At 48.3% G+C, this 19348-nt stretch overlaps 1 protein-coding gene across 1 annotated transcript; it reads right to left on the bottom strand.

Annotated features, from left to right (window-relative positions):
- Positions 1-3763: 3763 nt before the first annotated feature.
- Positions 3764-18858, bottom strand: C10H16orf46 (chromosome 10 C16orf46 homolog). Its single transcript, XM_040409752.1, has 3 exons — positions 18741-18858; positions 6323-6532; positions 3764-4805 (listed from the first exon to the last, which is right to left on the bottom strand). Exons 2-3 carry the CDS (start codon positions 6515-6517, stop codon positions 3840-3842), a joined length of 1161 nt encoding a protein of 386 aa, XP_040265686.1. The 5' UTR covers positions 6518-6532; positions 18741-18858; the 3' UTR covers positions 3764-3839.
- Between the last annotated feature and the right edge of the window lie 490 nt (positions 18859-19348).

Raw genomic sequence — 19348 nt, 5'->3', positions numbered from 1 at the left:
TTGCCGGAATGCTGGCATTAATTTACATTGAAATGTATTAAAAATACCGCAATGCCGGATCCGTCTGCGCAGACCGGTAAAAATGTGGAAAAAATATATAACTGATCCGTTTCTCCGGATGACATCCGGAGAGACGGATCTGTTCTTGCAATGCATTTGTAAGACGGATCCGCATCTGGATCCGTCTACAAATGCTGTCAGTTTGCATGCAGATTGCCGGATCACTCTGCCGCAAGTCTGAAAGTAGCCTTAAATTTTTAATTGACTTTTCCCTCCCTAAGACGCACCATTCCCTGTGCGCTTAAAATCCACTTTTCTGTACACCAGCGGAGTATGGAGTTTATGAATGGGGCCGCAGAACACTGAATACAGGCAGGAGCGCTCATTGGCTTACTAATTGCTGGCATAGCACATGTACCCTGTACCCATGTGCTATTCCAGGATTAGCTGAGCGGGGCGGCTCCTACCTGTACCTGCTTCACTAAGCTAAAAGTCCTGCATGTCAGCTCTTAGTTTAGCCAAGCAGGCAGGAGCCGCTCAGCTAATCCTGGCATAGCACATGGGTAGAGGGTACCTATGTGCTATGCCAGTATCCAGTAAACCTGCAGGGGGGGGGGGGGGGGGGGGGGGGAGAGAGTACCGGCAGGAGCAGCAATATGCGCTCCGGCCCATACTCGAGAGAAAATGTGTACTCCGAACTCTGTTGAGAAGTCAGCGGTGTACAGAAAAGTTGGTTTTAAGCGCACTGGGAGGGAAAAGTATATTAAAAATACAAAAAAAAATTTTTATAAAGTATATTACAAAAAGTGTTATTAGGACTTTTGACCAAAAACTAAATCAAAAGTTTAATATTCTTTAAAAAAATTTTTTTAAAAAAAAATTGTTTGCTTGGCAACACCTTTATTGCAGCCACCAGGCAGCTGCTGTTCACAATGACATCGGAAATTTTCTGCTGATTCTCCCTTCCATAGCTTTCGATGGGTGGCCAAGGTTTACGGCCACGACCGCATTGAGAAAGGACATGCCCTTTATTAGCACAACTACTGATATAATCTGCAGCATGAAGGGCAGCGCGGCCTCTGGTTGAGAACAGCGCTGTGCGGATGGTGCCTTAAAGGGCATCTGTCAGCAGATTTGTCCCTATGACACCGGCTGACCTGTTACATGTGCACTTGGCAGCTGAAGACATCCGTGTTGGTCCCATGTTCATACGTGCCCGCATTGCTGAGAGAAATGATTTTATTATATGCAAATAAGCTTCTAGGAGCAACAGGGGCGCCCTCTCCACTTTGACAGGGCCAGGTGTGATGACCTTTACACTCCCTGGTCCCGTCAATCAAAGTGCAGAGGGCGTGGTAGTTGCAGAGAGAGCAGAGCCTCTAGGTGTAACGGTAACGCCCCTGTTGCTCCTAGAGGCTCATTTGCATATATTAAAACATTTTTCTCAGCAATGCGGGCACATATGAACATGGGACCAACACAGATGTCTTCAGCTGTAACAGGTCAGCCATTGTCATAGGTACAAATCTGCTGACAGATGCACTTTTAGCTGTGTTTACAAATTTAAATATGCCATTTTTTATTTTTGCCAAAAACACTGCGGGCAGATATCACATCAAAGTCTACGGCTTGAAACATGCCAGAAAAAAAAAAAAGCATGAAAAATGCCTCCAAAATTTGTGTGGGGTATGGCACTGAGTCTACACAGTACAGCTGACACTCTGCTACAGTGACTAGGATCACAGCTAGCCCCCTCTGCCGTGCTATTGCGGGGAGCTGATGGGTTGCCATGGCAGCAGGATGATGTAACAAAGGGCTGTCATGGACATGAGCCTCATGCTGTCTGAGCATAATACATTGCACTACACAGTGCGGTGTATTATGTAAGCCATCAAATAGTAACATGTACATGTCACCTTGTGAGACCAATATAAGAAAAAACACTAATGCAAAACCCCTCTTTTTTCCCTTTCAAAACGCTTTATTAAGAGGGGGGGTGAGAAAACTACAGAAAACTGGTATTGCTTAGCAACCAATGCTATAATTTATCATGCAGGGTAGGGCTGAAACGATTACTCGATTGAATCGAGTAAGGCTACGTTTACATGACGACATTTGTCGCGCGACAGAGCACAACTACACTGCAACATTTGTAGCACTAATGTCGTGCGACAATTTTTATAATGGCAGTCTATGGTGTCGCACTGCGACGCAACTTTCGCAGAAAAATCCATCTCGAATGCGACACCATAGACTGCCATTATAAAAATTGTTGCGCGACATTAGTGCAACAAAATGTCGCGCCACAAATGTTGTCGTGTAGACTTAGCCTAATTCGTCACACAAAATCCTCGATGCAGGATTCGTTTGTGTCATGTGACCAGAGCGTGAGTGAAGCTCTTGCTATTACTCACCGCTCCGTGGTCACCCGCCAGCCTGCTCCGCGCTGCACTGTTCTCCTGACACCCTACAGGAGATGTACCGTATGTATTTTATTTCACTGGTGCTGAGGACATGGCTAGGAGGGGGAGATGGTAGCACTGGTGGGCTTATGAATTTTTTTTTTATAAAGAAAAACATTATTTTAGTTTTTTTGTGATTACTCTAAGGCTACTTTCACACTTGCGGCAGAGGAATCCGGCAGGCAGTTCCGTCGCCGGAACTGCCTGCTGGATCCGGCAAAACGTATGCCAACTGAATGCATAGGATGGACAAATAAAATAAATTGATATGCTGCTGATTTTAAAATCTGCATTGTGTACATGAGTATTTCAAATTCTCATAGAATACAATGTACGTGATCTACGGTGCGCATTTTCAGTGCATTTAGCTGCACAGCATGAGGATAGTTTAGCAGCCCCATAGCAAATGACAGTTTCCCTTTAAAGGGCTTCTGTCACCCCGCAAAAGTCATATTTTTTTTTTTTTGGATAGTTACATTCCTTATAGCGCGATATAGGAGAATATAATGGTATTACTTACTTTCATGCGGCCGTTTCTTTTAGAAAACGAAGTTTTATAATATGAAAATGCGGTCTCTACCAGCAAGTAGGGCATCTACTTGCTGGTAGCCGCAGCAGAAAACCGCCCCCTCGCCGTGTTGATTGACAGGGCCAGCCGCGATCTCCTCCTCCTCCGGCCGGCCCTGTCAGTAGTTCAAAAATCGCGCGCCTCTGTTCAATCGGCGCAGGCGCTCTCAGATGAGGAGGCTCGTCTCCTCAGCACTCCCTCAGTGCGCCTGCGCCGATGACATCACCGAAAGAGAAGACGTCATCGGCGCACTGAGGGAGTTCTGAGGAGACGAGCCTCCTCATCTCAGAGCGCCTGCGCCGATTGAACAGAGGCGCGCGATTTTTGAACTACTGACAGGGCCGGCCGGAGGAGGAGATCACGGCTGGCCCTGTCAATCAACACGGCGAGGGGGCGGATTTCTGCTGCGGCTACCAGCAAGTAGATGCCCTACTTGCTGGTAGAGACCGCATTTACATATTATAAAACTTCGTTTTCTAAAGAAACGGCCGCATGAAAGTAAGTAATACCATTATATTCTCCTATATCGCGCTATAAGGAATGTAACTATCCAAAAAAAAATATTTTGCGGGGTGACAGAAGCCCTTTAAGTCATGCAAAGTACAGATGAATCTGCCCTGTGTGTATGAGCCCTAGCCCTTCCTCTAATATTAGGAATTTTCATAGATTTATTTATTTTTTCTTCCTCATAATGAATATAGTCCAGAGATTTTTTGTTTTCTCCCCAGGGTTTATTGGCACCAGGTAACATGTAGTATTAATAGAGGTAGCTGGTTACAAATGTGACTTGTATTACGTTACTATCATTATTAGCACAGTTTCATTTTGATGGGTATTTCTACTCTGGTAACAGTTAAAGCAGGTAACACTGTGTCAGGTACGTGGCTGGTGCCGGATTTTGCTCTTCTAACTTTAGAATCATTGAGGTTTTTCAGGTCTTGGCGGATATTTCGCTTGTTCTGTGTTGCTCTAGTGTGGAGGAAGCCCACCGGGGTGGAGTTGGCGGCGTGTTTTACAGAGTTGCCGTTTGCGGCAGTAGACTTCTGGGCTAGTAACGAGTACTGCCAGTGCAAACGCTCGGCATCCTTGAGCGGTGTTTTTGGTGTGCAGGAGGTGATGAAGGACAGTGGTTCGGGTAGTCTTAGCTGCTCTGGAGGAAGGTCACTCATGGCTTCGAGAAGCTTCCGCTCTACCCTTAGGTCAATGTTCTGGAGAACTTGGCCGGTCAGGGAATTGCCCATAAATCCCTTTGAAGGAAGCTTTTCCAGCTGCTGGAGCAGAATCTCTTTCCTTCGTGCCATCTGCTCCGCGTGCCCGTTTCCAGGGGAAGCTTTCAGCGGTGGCAGTAAGATGGGCGTGTTAAACATTGCCTTTGCGTTGTAACAGTTGGTACAAATAGGAATGGCTCTCCCGGCAAATGGTGAAGAGTTCCTCTGTAAAGTCTTCTCCTTGTTCTGTCTTGGTTCTCCAGTGGACATCTCGCCACAGGTTTCTGTCTTGGAAACCGCGGCAGTGAAAGGTCGGTCACTTGTAAAGTCGGAGTCCAAGTCCATCTCTGCAGGGAGTGGGACATGATCCCTGAGGCTCGTCTCACTCATTGACTTCTGGTTGGTCACTGCGCTGGGTTTAGTTTCTGCAGCCGTGTCTTTACTCTCGGGTATGAAGTGCAGGTCTAGGCATAAGATACAGTCTGTGGTCTCCCCAGTTTTAAGCTTCTTCTGTTTCTTTAGGGGGTGCAGACACGCCGTTGCTGAAGCTGGACCCCAGCCGCACACCTGCAAAAGTAGAAACCACAAAGCATAAATTTTTTTGCGCTACGCTGGATTCAAAGGGAAATGAGCATGTAATTGTACATTACTAAGGCATCCATCAGGTGCCAATCCATGTTAGGCCTTCTGTATGATGGCATGAGAAAGGGAAGCAAGACTGCATTCACATGGCACTAACCGTACGGCCGTAACGAGAACGCATTTTACTGTTTGCATTACAACCGCAGGTCTAATGACCCAACTAACAGCACCATGGGGATCTACCATGCCGGTTTGGATCATTAGACCTGTGGTCGGGCAGGAACTGTAATACAAATGCTAACTTGTGGCCACCTGAATGAGACCTTAACACGATGGTGAAAAATGACCGTGTGACGGCCGTCTTTAGAGCCAATTAAAGCCTATAGGGCTATTCACGTGTCAGTCAAAAATAGGACACGTCGTGGCCAGACAGACCCCATTGAAATCATTGGGCCCATTTTAAATGCCTGGGATGCACGCGCCTTGTGATGGCTGCATTTCCTGGACCATACACTGCTCCTCCGACCAGAACTCGTAGCATCATGACTTGCTGTCAGTTCCTCTCTGACCGCGGGTCATTGTGTACCGTAGAGCCAAAGTCAGATATGAACACGCAGCATCATTATAATGCGGAGTTCGGTCTAGGAAATGCAGCCATCACACAGTGTGTTTCCCAGACCAAACACACTTCTATAAACTCAGTCTTAGGCCTACTGCCTTCTATAGTGATCGAGGTGCTAAATCTATGGTAGAACTACAGGAGTTCAAGACTTGCCATTTTTGCATGACTGCAATAGGGGCACATTTTAGCACCTAGTGCAACTAAACTGAGCAAAGATCAACATGTCTGCTCCCCCCAAAAAAATTGTGAGTTTGTCATCTGTGAAGGGTCCATATTTTTTTTTTTTTCCCTTTGTGTGTCGGCCGTTTTCCATGTGCACATCTAGCCTGAAATCGGGATTTTCCAGATCCTCTCCTACCTATGGGCTGTAATAACCACTGACCAATGGACTTTAATGGGCATGTTTGGTCTGCACCATGGACCAAAGTACTGCATTAGAGAGCAGCAAATCTATCTGTCCTTTCCACAAGAGTTCTTCACCTGTGAAGAGCTGACCCCACTGCTGAAGAAGCTCCTTCCTAAAGCTGGACATCTCACCCAGCCCTGACAATCTCGTGCTGCTGCTCTGCTTCCCGGAAGTGTAGAAGGTGGAAGCAGAGCCACAGATGCAAGATTGTCAGGGCCAGGTGAGATGTTCAGCCATGTCAATCAAGTGGGGAGGACGACCCCTTGCAAGTGAAGAACTCTGGTTGAGATGAAACTATTGGCTCATCATGATACTGCATGTCTCAGTTTTTTGGTTTTAAATTCACATTAAAATCGTTAAATACCTAGGCATCTCCATGTCGTCTCACGGATCAGAGCAGCTGAGATCGAGGGGTTGCACCTGTAAAAGTAGCCTTCGCCTAAGCAGTGACACAGGGAAATATGAGGTACTCACAGCTTCTTCCCATCCTGTTCCTATCACCCACGCTGTGGCCTTCTGATCGTCTTCAAGCATCTTCTCGCTGACCTCCATCAATGCTTCTGTCAGCTCCTTCTCCCATTTCTCTTCCCGAGGAGAGCAGACTTTTTGAGGAAATTCTTCCAGTTCTTGTACCGTTTCCAGCAGTGAATCATTAACTTGGATAGCCATTGATCAGCGCCGCATCTGCAATAGAAAATCAGAAACATGGAACCACTCCGGTCACACTCAAGCCTCGTGCACACGACCGGATCCATTTTGGGTATGCAATCCGCGGGTCCCAGCCGAGTGCATGCCGCCATTTTCTTTTTTTAACTCCTGTAGAAATGTCCTATCCTTGTCCGCAAAATGGATAAGAATAGGACGTGTTCTGTCTTTTTAGCGGGGACTGTGGAACAGACATACGGATAGCGCACGGTATACTCTCCGCTTCTTTTGTGGTCCCATTGAATCTAATGGGTCTGATCCTCAAAAAATGTGGATCGGACCGAACATACGGTTGTATGCATGAGCCCATCACCCACGTCAGATTTAGTGGCAGAAATATCTGCTACTGGAAATCTGTTCCATTTACTTGAACTTTAATTATTTTTTTGGCCACTGCAGATTTTTACGCTATACACCACAAAGGGCGAAATCTGTTGTGGCTATAAATTTATGCTGTTTTTTTTCACCAAGTGGATGAGAGTTCTTAAAATCTCAACCACTTTCCTTTTCTTTTTTGCATGCAAATCTCCCATGTATCCGTTATGTCTGAAGATTTTGGAAAATTGTGGGGTGGGGAAGAGAGAGAGACAGACAACATGGCTTGACAAAATTTACACAGTCATATCCTTAAAGCCAGCTGCCTATTGTGTAGTCACCATGGTTATTGATCATGTGATGAGCGCAGTGACGTCACCAAAGGTCCTTTTCCTCCCAGGTCCTCAAGAAAGAAGAGAAGCCGGGCTTCGCGAACAAGTGGATGAGGCGAGATAAATTTTTTTTTTTTTTTTTTTTAACCCCTCCATCCCTAATTTACATTAACATTCTGTATTAAGAAGATTATTATTTTCCCTTTATAACCATGTTATAAGGGAAAATAATAAAGATTGGGTCCTCATCCCGATCATCACCTAGCAACCATGCGTGAAAATCGCACCGCATCCACACTTGCTTGCGATTTTCACGCAGCCCCATTCACTTCTATGGGGCCTGCGTTGCGTGAAAAACGAACAATATAGAACATGCTGAGATTTTCACACAACGCACAAGTGATGCGTCAAAATCACCGCTCCTCTGCACAGCCCCATTGAAGTAAATGGGTCCGGATTCAGTGCGGGAGCAATGTGTTTACCTCACGCATTGCACCCGCGCCAAATTCTCGCCCGTGTGAAAGGAGCCTTACTCTCGCCGATTTTTCCTGTTCTCACCTTCAAGAACCGACTTGCTGCCTTCGTAAAGTGCCGCTGTCACAAGACAATCAATGTTCTCCACTCATCAGTAATTTAATGTGGTGGCTGATCGGCGTGTCTCTCCAGGCAACCTCCCAGCATGGATAAGACAGCCTGATGACCAGAGCTCCAGATGGCTTGTCTGATTAATGGGTGTCTCCCAGTTAGGATGACTACGTTGTCATTTATTTTTTTTTATTTCATGCTCCAGACGTTGCTCTTGTCTGTCTACTTATTAAATTACTACCTTTATGGCTGGAGGACATTAATAAAGCTGCAACCGTGATGTCATTTTCTGAAGACAAACGCTATTATCTAGAAGAAGAGTCGGGCTCGTAGGCTGGACATGGACCATGGCGAATCCAGGGGTGGACATATCGCCTGTGCAGCTGGTTCAGCTGCACAGGGGCCCAGAGAGAGGGGGCCCTTCCCAGTGCCAGCTGAGGTGTTTGTTTTTTAATTTATTTTATTATTTTGTTCCCTGCCTTACTCTGCCAACAGGGTAACCTGGTAATCTTGGGGTGGTGGTGGGCCCTGATTAGGACTTAGGCTCCATTCACACGTCCGTAGTGTGTTTTGCGGATCCACAAAACACTGACACCGGCAATGTGCGTTCTGCATTTTGCGGACCGCACATCGCCGGCACTAATAGAATATGCCTTTTCTTGTCCGCAATTGCGGACAAGAATAGGACATGTTCTATTTTTTTTTTTCGGGAACGGAAATGCAGACCCATAGAAATGAATGGGTCCGCAAGTCCGTTCCGCAAAAGTGGAATGAAATTGCGGACCTGTAAATGGAGCCTTACTGTGAATCTGCTGCCCATTCAGCCTATCCTCCATAGCTGAAGGACCTGCAATGACATCATAGTCATGTGATCTTTTCAGCAGTGGAAGTGGAGGTAGGACCTGTGATGAGGTCACTGTCATGTGACCAGTGCAGAAAGAGGCAGCTCAGCAGGGGAGACCTGTGATGCCATGGAATGAATGTAAGTGCCAGAGAAATGCTGGGAGATGTGGTTCTCCCCATTATACCTCCTCCCTCCCTCCCTAGTGGGAGGGAAATATGTTACGTAACTGGGACTGTATGTTAGAGGGCTGAGGGGAGGGGTGTCAGTTACACGGGACTGTATGTTACAGAAGATTGGGGAGAGATGACTGGTGTTATTTACATAGGACTGGATATTATAGAGGACTGGAGGGTAAGGCTACTTTCACACTAGCGTTAATATTTTCCGGTATTGAGATCCGTCATAGGGGCTCAATACCGGAGAAAAACGCTTCCGTTTTGTCCACATTCATTGTCAATGGGGACAAAACGTAACAGAACAGAACCCTCCAAAATGCATTCCGTTCCGTTCCCATACCGGAGAGCAAACCGCAGCATGTTGCAGTTTGCTTTCCGTCCTGGGATGCGGAGCAAAACTGATCCGTCATGACCCACAATGCAATTGCAATTCAATGGGGACGGATCAGTTTTCGATAGTGTCAGAGAATGTTCATGACAGATCCGTCTTGGCTATGTTACAGATAATACAACTGGATCCGTTTCATAACGGATGCAGACGGTTGTATTATCAGTAACGGAGTAATGTTATTTACATGGGACTATGTGTTCGAGGGACTGAAGAAGGGAATTTAAGTTATTTACATGGGAATGTATGTTATAGAAGACTGGTGGGCAGAGGTCGCAATAACGCCTGTAGAAGCGTCACAGACGCATGTTCAGGCCATTTTATTCCATGGAAAAAGTCTAAGGTGTACCAATACGCCCTAGACATTTCTCGCACATTCATCAGCATAGGGCACGCTGTGAACGGCGCAGGCAGCGCAGCGATGCTGCCTGTGCCTGAAATAAGCAATAGCAAACCTTACAGCAAGGAGCTTTGTTATTGGTTGGTAAAGGCGCAGCAGGGGAAGCCGGCGGGAGCTGAAAGGAGGAGGGGACAGCTCCCGGGGGTGGCTGTTGTAAGGAGAGTGGGGCGCGCTGCCCGAGGACCTTGGGAAACATGACAGGGCCGCTGGAGAGGTAAGGAGCCGCAGACTCATGTGACTGGTCCCTGGTGACCCTGCTCCCCCCTCCTCCCGTCACCCCACTGGTGACCCTGCTCCCCCCTCCTCCCGTCACCCCACTGGTGACCCTGCTCCCCCCTCCTCCCGTCACCCCACTGGTGACCCTGCTCCCCCCTCCTCCCGTCACCCCACTGGTGACCCTGCTCCCCCCTCCTCCCGTCACCCCACTGGTGACCCTGCTCCCCCCTCCTCCCGTCACCCCACTGGTGACCCTGCTCCCCCCTCCTCCCGTCACCCCACTAGTGACCCTGCTCCCCTGTCACCCCACAGGGAAGAAGCTGAACAGACAAATACTGTGGGCAGTGGTGACGGGCATTACTACTGAGGGCTCCATAGTAGTGCCTTATAGATTGGCCTTATTTCTATTAGGGGTGCCTTATTAGTACTGAGGGCACTGTACGGGTACTATAATTGGGGGGGGGGGGGGCCCCCCCCCCTAGCAGTGCCCACCGGCACTAATGGACAGGCTTTAGCGCTGCCTTTACAGCACAGGCCAAGGGGGAGCATTGGAGTATGAAATGTCAGAGGGGCAGAGTGGGAGGAGAAGGGGATATGTCTGGGTTCAGCTCTGAACCCGGACAACTGCTTTAAAGGGCATCTGTCAGCAGTTTTGTACCTGTGACACTGTCTGACCTGTTACATGTGCACTTGGCAGCTGAAGGCATCTGTGTTGGTCCCATGTTCATATGTGCCCGCATTGCTGAGAAAAATGATGTTTTAATATATGCAAATGAGCCTCTAGGAGCAACGGGGGCGTTGTCATTACACCTAGAGACTCCAGTTTCTTTGCAACTGCCGCTGGCAGTGAAAGTGTGATCATACCGGGCCATGTCAAAGTGCAGAGGGCGCGGCCGTTACAGAGAGAGCGGAGCCTCTAGGAGTAATCGTAACGCCCCTGTTGCTCCTAGAGGCTCATTTGCATATAATACAACTTTAATATTTCTCAGCAATGCGGGCACATATGAACATGGGACAAACACGGATGTCTTCAGCTGCCAAGCGCACATGTAACACATGTCAGCTATCTAAAAAATAAGCGCACATGTCAGCTATCTAAAAAATATGGACTTCAGTGGGGGGGGGGGGGGCAACATCAACTCTAAATACGGCCCTAGCCCCACAGCAGCAGCAGCATGTAGTGTCACACATCACACTGCTACGGTGAGGGGGGCACATATCTGGGCATAGCTATTGTGCGGACATGTGAATGGACCTTTACTAATCTCCGGAAGATCACTCTGGATTGAGCCCCATTCACACGTCCGTGCTTAAATCTGTGCAAAGGTGGTCAGTGATGCCTCCGTGTAGGATCCTCATGTCAGTTTTTTGCTATCCGTGTTTCACTGACCCTGCACAGCTGAAAATGATGATTACACTTACCGGTAATCAGATTTTCCCCTCCCCACGACAGCACCTTAGAGAGATGGCTCCGTCTCCAGGACAGGTAACCTGCAGCACAAAAAGGTGGAGCCACTCTCCCGCCTCAGTGAGTTTCCAGAGCATGAGAGGGACTCCCCCTTACGTTAGTTTAAATCTTATACATATATACACTTTTTTATTTTTTTTCGACACCTGTGAACACACAGCCCCACACCAAAAGGGAGGGAATAAAGAGGTGCTGTCGTGGGGTCAGGAAAATCCGATTACCGGTAAGTGTAATCATCATTTTTCCCCTCCCCCACGACAGCACCTTAGAGAGAGATTTCCGAAATCATCCTCAGGGTGGGTGACAGTGCCCAAGACCTTTGTGCCAAAGAGTAGGTCAGAAATAGAATCCAGCTGAAGCCTATAGTGCTTATAGAAAGTGGACGGAGAAGACCAGGTAGCTGCCCGACAAATCTGTTCTATGGATTTTCATCAGAGTAGAAACAACTTCCCTTGAGAATCCCTGAGTAGCTAAAAATGACCTTTCAAATTCAAAACTCTACCTCCGGGTGGAACACTGGACCCTGTGACAACAGGTTTGGGATCCCTGGCAGAATCCATGGGTCTGAAACTGACATGGCTCTCAAAAGGGAAAACCATACCCTCTTCGGCCAGAAGGGCGCTATTAGAATCACTCTCGCTTCCTCGTACCTGATCTTCCTTATCACTAGTGGAATTAACTGTAAAGGGGGAAAGGCATATCCTAGAGGGAAGTCCCATCTCTGGAGGAAGGCATCCACTCCAGACAGGTACTCCCTTGGACTGAGGGAAAATAACTTTTCGACCTTCCTGTTTTCCCTTGTGGCGAACATGTCTACTGATGGAAGACCCCATAAATCCACTATCTGGGAAAAAAACATTCCCCCTGACGTAACCTGTGGCAACTCAAGAAATCTGCTTGAGAATTCTTGACGACTCTTATGTGAATGGCTGAGAGATGGAGAACTCTCCCTTCTATTTCTTCGAAAATCCACTCCGTCTCCCTCCGTAAGGAATCTGACCTGATTCCTCCCTGATGATTGAGGTATGTGATGACCGCCCGATTGTCGGACATTACACTCACATGCCTGTTCTGGATCATTGGTAGAGCTGCTCTCAAAGCTAGTAAGACCGCCCGTAGCTCTTTCCGATTTGAAGAAAAATGTCTCTGACCCTGGGACCATTCTCACTGGAAAATCTGATCCTCCACACGAGCCCCCCATCCCCAGGGGCTGGTGTCTGTAGTTACTACTACTGGTTCCGGAAAGGACCAGGGAACTCCCCGAGTCAAATTCTCTGCTTCCTTCCACCAGTTCAGGGATGAAAGCGTTAGATCTTATAAATCGACTCCAGGGACGTCCCTGCCCGTTTCATGGCAGCCAGAATCTCTCCCTGTAGTTGCCGAGAGTGCCTTTGAGCCCACTGGACTGCTGGTATACAAGACGTCAGAACTCCCAAAAGGGACATAGCTTTCCTTATGGACAGGGCCTCTCCTGACTGAACCCTCTGAACTACCTCCTGAACCCCGGCAACTTTCTCCACTGTGAGGAAAGTTCTCTCCTGTCTGGAATTCAATACCAGACCCAAGAAAACCTGACTTGTTGATGGCTGCATCCTGGACTTCTGGAAGTTCAATAACCATCCTAGGGACTGAAGTACCTCCATCACCCGATTCAGCGCCCTGACACACGTCTCCCGAGACTCGGCCACCACCAGAAAATTGTCCAGGTAAGGAGAACATCACGTTCATGCCTTTCTGATGAAGGAAGCCATCTCTGCCACTACCTTGGTAAAGATCCGAGGCGCCATAGAGAGGCTGAAGGTGAAGAACACCGGAATCTGTTTTTACAGCCACCCTGAGGAATCTCTGGTGGTCTGGATGTATTGGGATATGATGGTAGGCATCCTTTAAATCCAGAACCGCCATATGGCATCCTGGAGATAAAAGATAGATTGCTGACCTGATAGTCTCCATTTTGAATTTTCTGGCCCTCAGAAATTTGTTCAGGTGCTTTAGATTTATAATCGTCCGGTATGACCCATCTGGTTTCTTCACTAGGAACAGAGTAGAATAGAAACCTCTCCCTAGCTCTAACTCTGGGACAGGAATCAACACCTTTTTGTTTGTTATTTTTTTTTATTTCTTGCATTATTGCGAGAGAAGATCTTGAGATCACAAATCTTTCTGCGGGATATTTCAAGAATTCCAATTTTAGCCCTTCCTGCAGAAGTCCGACCAGCCATTTTCCTGCAATCTTCTCCCAAGCAGGAAGGAAGAACTTTAATCTTCCTCCTACTGGGATCTTGGCGTCATTGCTTTCCCTGTTTTTCTGAACAAAAACCCCTTATTCCCAAAACTAGGCCTTGCTCCCTGCTCTCCATCTCCCGTCTGCTTTTTATTCTAAAATCTGGACGGGTTCCGAAAGGGCTGTTTATACTGCTTAAACTGGGTGAAGGACTCCTGAGGAAATTTCTTCTTTCTATCTGCAGCCTTTTCAAGCAAAGAGTCTAGTTCTGACCCAAAAAGAAATTGGCCGTCACAGGGAATGCCACATAGCCTCAGTATCGAAGGCATATCTCCTCCTTTCCAATTTTTAAGCCACAAGGCCCGGCGTGCAGAATTAGAAAGGGATGCGGCTCTGGCTTCCAGTCTCACCGCATCCACCATAAAGTCTGCAGCCTTTTGGAAAGTAGGTATGGACGCTAACAACTGCTCCCTAGGACACCTGTCCCTGATCTGCCCCTCCAGTCTATCCAGCCATAGAGACATTGACCTCGCGGCTACTGTGGCGGCTATACTAAGCCTGAATGCAGCCGCAGAAGACTCCCAAGTATTTTTAAGTGAAGAATCTATTCTCTTATCTAAAGGGTCTCTTAAAAACCCCATATCCTCAAAAGGCAAGGAGGATCTCTTAGAAATTTTTGAAATAGCTACATCAAGTCTTGGGGCTTTATCCCAGGATGTAGATGCTTCTTCCTCAAAGGGGTACTTTCGTTTAAAGGTCTTTGAAATAAATGGCTTCTTATCTGGCTTTTTCCATTCTTTCTCTATTACCGCTAAAATAGATTTATGAACAGGGAAACATCTACGCTTCCTTTCCCTAAGACCCTCAAATACGGAATCCTCCACTGATCTATCCTCCCTGGTGTCCTCTAACACCAGGGTAGATCGAATAACTTTTAGTAATTTGTCCGTATCTTCCGCTGGAAATAGGAACTTCCTTTCTCTCGCTTCATCCTCTGAAGAGGAGGAATCATCAGAGTCCCCATCCACAGAATGAGACTCGCTGTCTTCTGACTCCACATCCGACTCCTGCCTCACCGCTCTTCTCCTCTTTCTACCAGCTTTCAGGGACACTTTAACTTCGGACATAAGAGACTTCAAATCCTTCAGAATACCCGGAGTCTCTTCCGCCACCGGTTTTTCAATGCACTGCTGACAGAGCTTCTTAGCGTATGAAGATGTCAGCGGGCATTTGCAGATAGGGCATTGCTTATTCTTTTTCTTGGCCACCACTTTTTTAGGCGCAGTCTAAGAAAAGGAAACATACCCATATCTAAGGAAACAGCCTTAACCCTTTAAGGACCAAACATTAGAACTCACAATACCGGCGGCAGGATCTCAATGTCTCCTTTCCTCTTCCATAATAGTAGGTAACCCTGCATACAATCAACATTGCAAATAGTTACCATATGCCACCAGAGTGCCCCTCTCACCTGAGAGATCCACTGTATCCTGCAGACCCACCACGCCACGGACACCACTTGGGACAGAACTTCTGCCGTCTATCACCTTCCCTCCGACACCCTGAACGCAGCCGCAGAAGACTGAAACGTCCGGATCGCTGCCATACCTGATAACTTTTAAAAGAAGCCGGGAATGCCGAACTTCCGGTCACCTGACCGGAAGCGCATGGCCGTGGAACGCATGGACTTCCGGTATGACGCCATCAGAGCGCGCCTGCGTCCTGTGGCGTCCTGGCTGGTCTGCGCTTACGCTGGGGCCTTCTGGCCACACTCTCCACGGTGGTGCGGTCCTCCTCACCTGAGGGACCGACACCTTCTGCGGACTCCCGATCATCGCCGCTTTCACATATTCCTTCAACCCCACACCTATGGGGGAGGAATCTTTAAGGCAGGTAACAAGGAATAGTTGTCACTGACCCTCCAGTATCTACCAGGGCTTCCAGGTCAGGACACACTGAACTGCAGGCTCCCGCACCAGGACAGGAAACCTCACTGAGGCGGGAGAGTGGCTCCACCCTTATATGCTGCAGGTTTCCTGTCCTGGGGACCCGTAAACTATAATGGGCGTGCAGGATCTGTGAACACGGATAAAATAGAGCATGCATCCGCGCTAAGAACACGGACCGTGGTAAAAACTGATGTGTGAATATTAAAATGAATGGGTACGTGTGCTGTCCGTGGAGAACACGTGGAACACTGATGTGTGAATGGAGCCTTAGACGACCAATTCCCGCTCCTTGCCGGTGATCAGGTTTCTTCAGTGGTAACTGGATAATCAGGTCAATGAAATGCGGAAAATTACATCTTAAATAGACAATTCGCTTCCCAGCGATTCCTAGAATCAATGAGATTTAATTAAAAGACGAGTCTCGCGGACATCACAACTCAAGGTTAGTGCGGCTCCGGGGGCGCGCCGCTAAATAATTCCACAGGGTCTCGGATAACCTCCCATAGATCATGCGGGCGCCATTACCGGCTCAGGAGGGATGAACACCGCCACAGATACGGGATTACAGCCAACGTTATCTCTGGGCTGAAGATTATAAACCCACTAATTACTGTATGTATCCATAGGAAACTGCCACGCTACCAGTCACACCACGGTGAATGTGGTCACGCAGGAGCTCTGCTGCCTGTCAAAAAAAATCTACCGCGAATGTCACGGCTGGGGACACGGATTGGCTGGCAGCGGTCACGTGCACACAGGCTGTGAGCGGTATTGCAGCTCAGCCCCATTCACTTCAATGAAGCACAGCTGCAATACCGCACACAACCTATAGACAGGTGTGGCGCACTTTCTGTAAGAAAGCAGCCTTTCCTTATCCTGCACAACCCTCTCTGACCGCCCTGTACATTCTTCTAGTGTCTGACAACCCCTTTAATGGGATTGTTCCATTACAAAAACGTATCCTCAGCCCACAGGATAGGGGATAAGTTCCGACAGCTGGGGACCCCGGCGATTACGAGAACGGGGGCCCGTCCTACCCCATTTGAATGGAGTGGTGGTCACTACGGCTCCTGCTCTAGGGGCTGCCAGAGACCGCCAAGTGCTCGGCTCTCTCCAGCAGCCCCATAGGGTTGAATGAGTGACTGCCGCTCCAATCAAAGGGGAGTGACGGGTCCCCCCGTTTTTGCACCTCAGCGGTTGGACCCCCACTGGTCAGACACTCATCCCCAATCCTACAGATCGGGCAGAAGTTGTCTTAGGCCTGGTCCACATCTCTATTTAGGAGATCTGGCGCAAATGCCTGCTGTCGCACGCAATGTTTTTTTTTTTTCCAGCCGAAACGCAGCATTTATTCCAAAAAACGAAAACGGTCAGAATACCGCCGGACCTCACTGCAGTCAGTGTGTCGGAACAGCCCGCCAGATCTCCTAATGGACATGTGAAGGAGGCCATAAGGATACAGCCACATGTGGCAGGTCCACTATGGACTGCGTTGTGGAAATGCTGCACTGCAAAGCGTGAAATCCACATGCAGGATGACCGCACGGCGTGTCGTGAAAATCTCATCCACTAGTGGGCAGCACCTTGCTGCTCTGAGGTCCCGGCTTCAGACAACCTCTGTATGTTCTCTCCGTGTTCTGTATGATACTCCGGTTCGGCCGGGCCCAGTTCGCATGTGTACGGCCAGCTTTAGGGCTCATGCACACAAGCAGTTTTTAAGAGCAGTCGCCGGCCATGTTGAAAACAGCTTCCGGACTGAACGCTGACCGATTAAGGCGACTTTCACATGAGCGAACGTAAAGCGAGCGCCTCGCATCCAGACTGAACCCTGACCCACTCATTTCAAGGGGTCGGTGCACAGGACGTTTTTCACGCATTATCTCTGCGTTCAGGAAAAGAAATAAAAATGGCGGCATGTTCTACCTTCTCCGTTTTTCACGCAGCCCTGCTTCCATAGAAGTGAATGGGGCTTCCGCATAGAATGCGTTTTTTACCGATGGTTGCTGGGAGATGTAGATTGTTATTCCTCTGTTTTTGTTTATTTTTTCACATGCGTGACAAACGCATCACAAACAGTGTTGAGCAAACTTGTCTTTTAAGTTCGGCGTCTAAAGTTCGGGTTATCGAAGAATCGCGTTATGGATTCTAAATTCCGTTATCGTCCGGGGTCGCGGAATCCATAACGCGATTCTTCGATAGCCCGAACTTTAGACACCGAACTTAAAACACAAGTTTGCTCAACACTAATCACAAACTGATCGCACCCGCACGGAAAAAGCTGAAACACTGAACGCAATCGCAGACAAAACGGACTAAACTTGCAAAACCATTGTTCCTGAACAGATCCGGACACAATCCGTATCACTCGTGTGAGAGAGGCCTTACAATGGCAACCAATCAGATTGATTCTTTCATTTTCCATAGGAGCTCTGAAAAATGAAAGGTGGAAGATTATTAGTCGCTATGGGCAACTAAGCCGATCTACTTTACATCAATCTTGATAAATCTCCTCCTCCAGGGGCTCCTGTTTTATCTACAGGGACCCCGGAGGGCAGGAGCCCTAACCACAGGTGCAGATACAACCCTAAAGGGGTCTCATATCACTGTATACAACCCTATCCAAAGACACAAGATTCACAGCACTACAAGTCCCAGCATTCTAACACAAGGACTACCAGACCCAACATCAGTTACAGAACTACAAGTCCCTGCATTGTAACACAAGAACTACAAGCCCCAGCAAACTAACACAATAAGGACTACAAGCCCCAGCATTCTAACACAATAAGGACTACAAGCCCCAGCATGCTAACACAAGAAGGACTACAAGCCCCAGCATGCTAACACAAGAAGGACTACAAGCCCCAGCATGCTAACACAAGAAGGACTACAAGCCCCAGCATGCTAACACAAGAAGGACTACAAGCCCCAGCATGCTAACACAAGAAGGACTACAAGCCCCAGCATGCTAACACAAGGACTACAAGCCCCAGCATGCTAACACAAGAAGGACTACAAGCCCCAGCATGCTAACACAAGAAGGACTACAAGCCCCAGCATGCTAACACAAGAAGGACTACAAGCCCCAGCATTCTAACACAAGAAGGACTACAAGCCCCAGCATCATTTACAGAACTACAAGTCCCTGCATTGTTACACAAGAAGGACTACAAGTCCTAGCATTCTAACAAAAGGACTACAAGCCCCAGCATTCTAACTCGAGAAGGACTACAAGTCCCATTGTTCTAACTCAAGGACTACAAGCCCCAGCATTCTAGCAGAAGACTTACAGAAGTTCACAGCGTTCTTCGAACTCTTTTGGTAGTGTGGGACTACGACCCTCAGCATCCTCCCTCGTCTCCAGCAGCGGGACAGGACGCGGTGCGCTCTATGCGGTCTCCATCTCCGCCCTCCCTGCACAAAAACGAACCGCAGCCGTTGTCAGGGGCTACGCTTGGGTCACGTGTCCGGGGGCGGTGCTTTCCAGCGGAAGTGACGCGTCACGCGACCCTGCTGAGCCGCTGACCTTGGTTCTGATGCTGCTGCGGCGTCCTCGTGGCCCCTGTGCCCGGGCGTACAGCGGCGGCCTCCCCCTGAGGAGAGGGGCGGGGCCTGACACGGGGGCTCTCTCTTTGTCATGCTCAGACCCTGCACTCAGCTTTACTATCTCTTTGCTTGTGGCCACAGTGTTTCCAGGACTTCCCCTTTGATGACTTAAAAATAAATTAATGAGTAAATCCTGGAAAACCCCTTTGAGAAATTGGAAGAAGTATTTGGTTGGTTTTAGTCCTGCCCTGTTACATTCCTTACAAATAAGCCACACCGGGGTTGTCCGACCCTTGGGCTCATGCACACGACCGTATGCCCTCCGAGAGATACAGTCCGTGAGCGGGCCATA

Source organism: Bufo bufo, chromosome 10, assembly GCF_905171765.1.
Source record: "Bufo bufo chromosome 10, aBufBuf1.1, whole genome shotgun sequence".
NCBI lineage: Eukaryota > Metazoa > Chordata > Amphibia > Anura > Bufonidae > Bufo > Bufo bufo.
The sequence above is the reverse complement of the archived record's forward strand: the minus strand, read 5'-3'. Positions and strand labels throughout refer to the sequence as shown.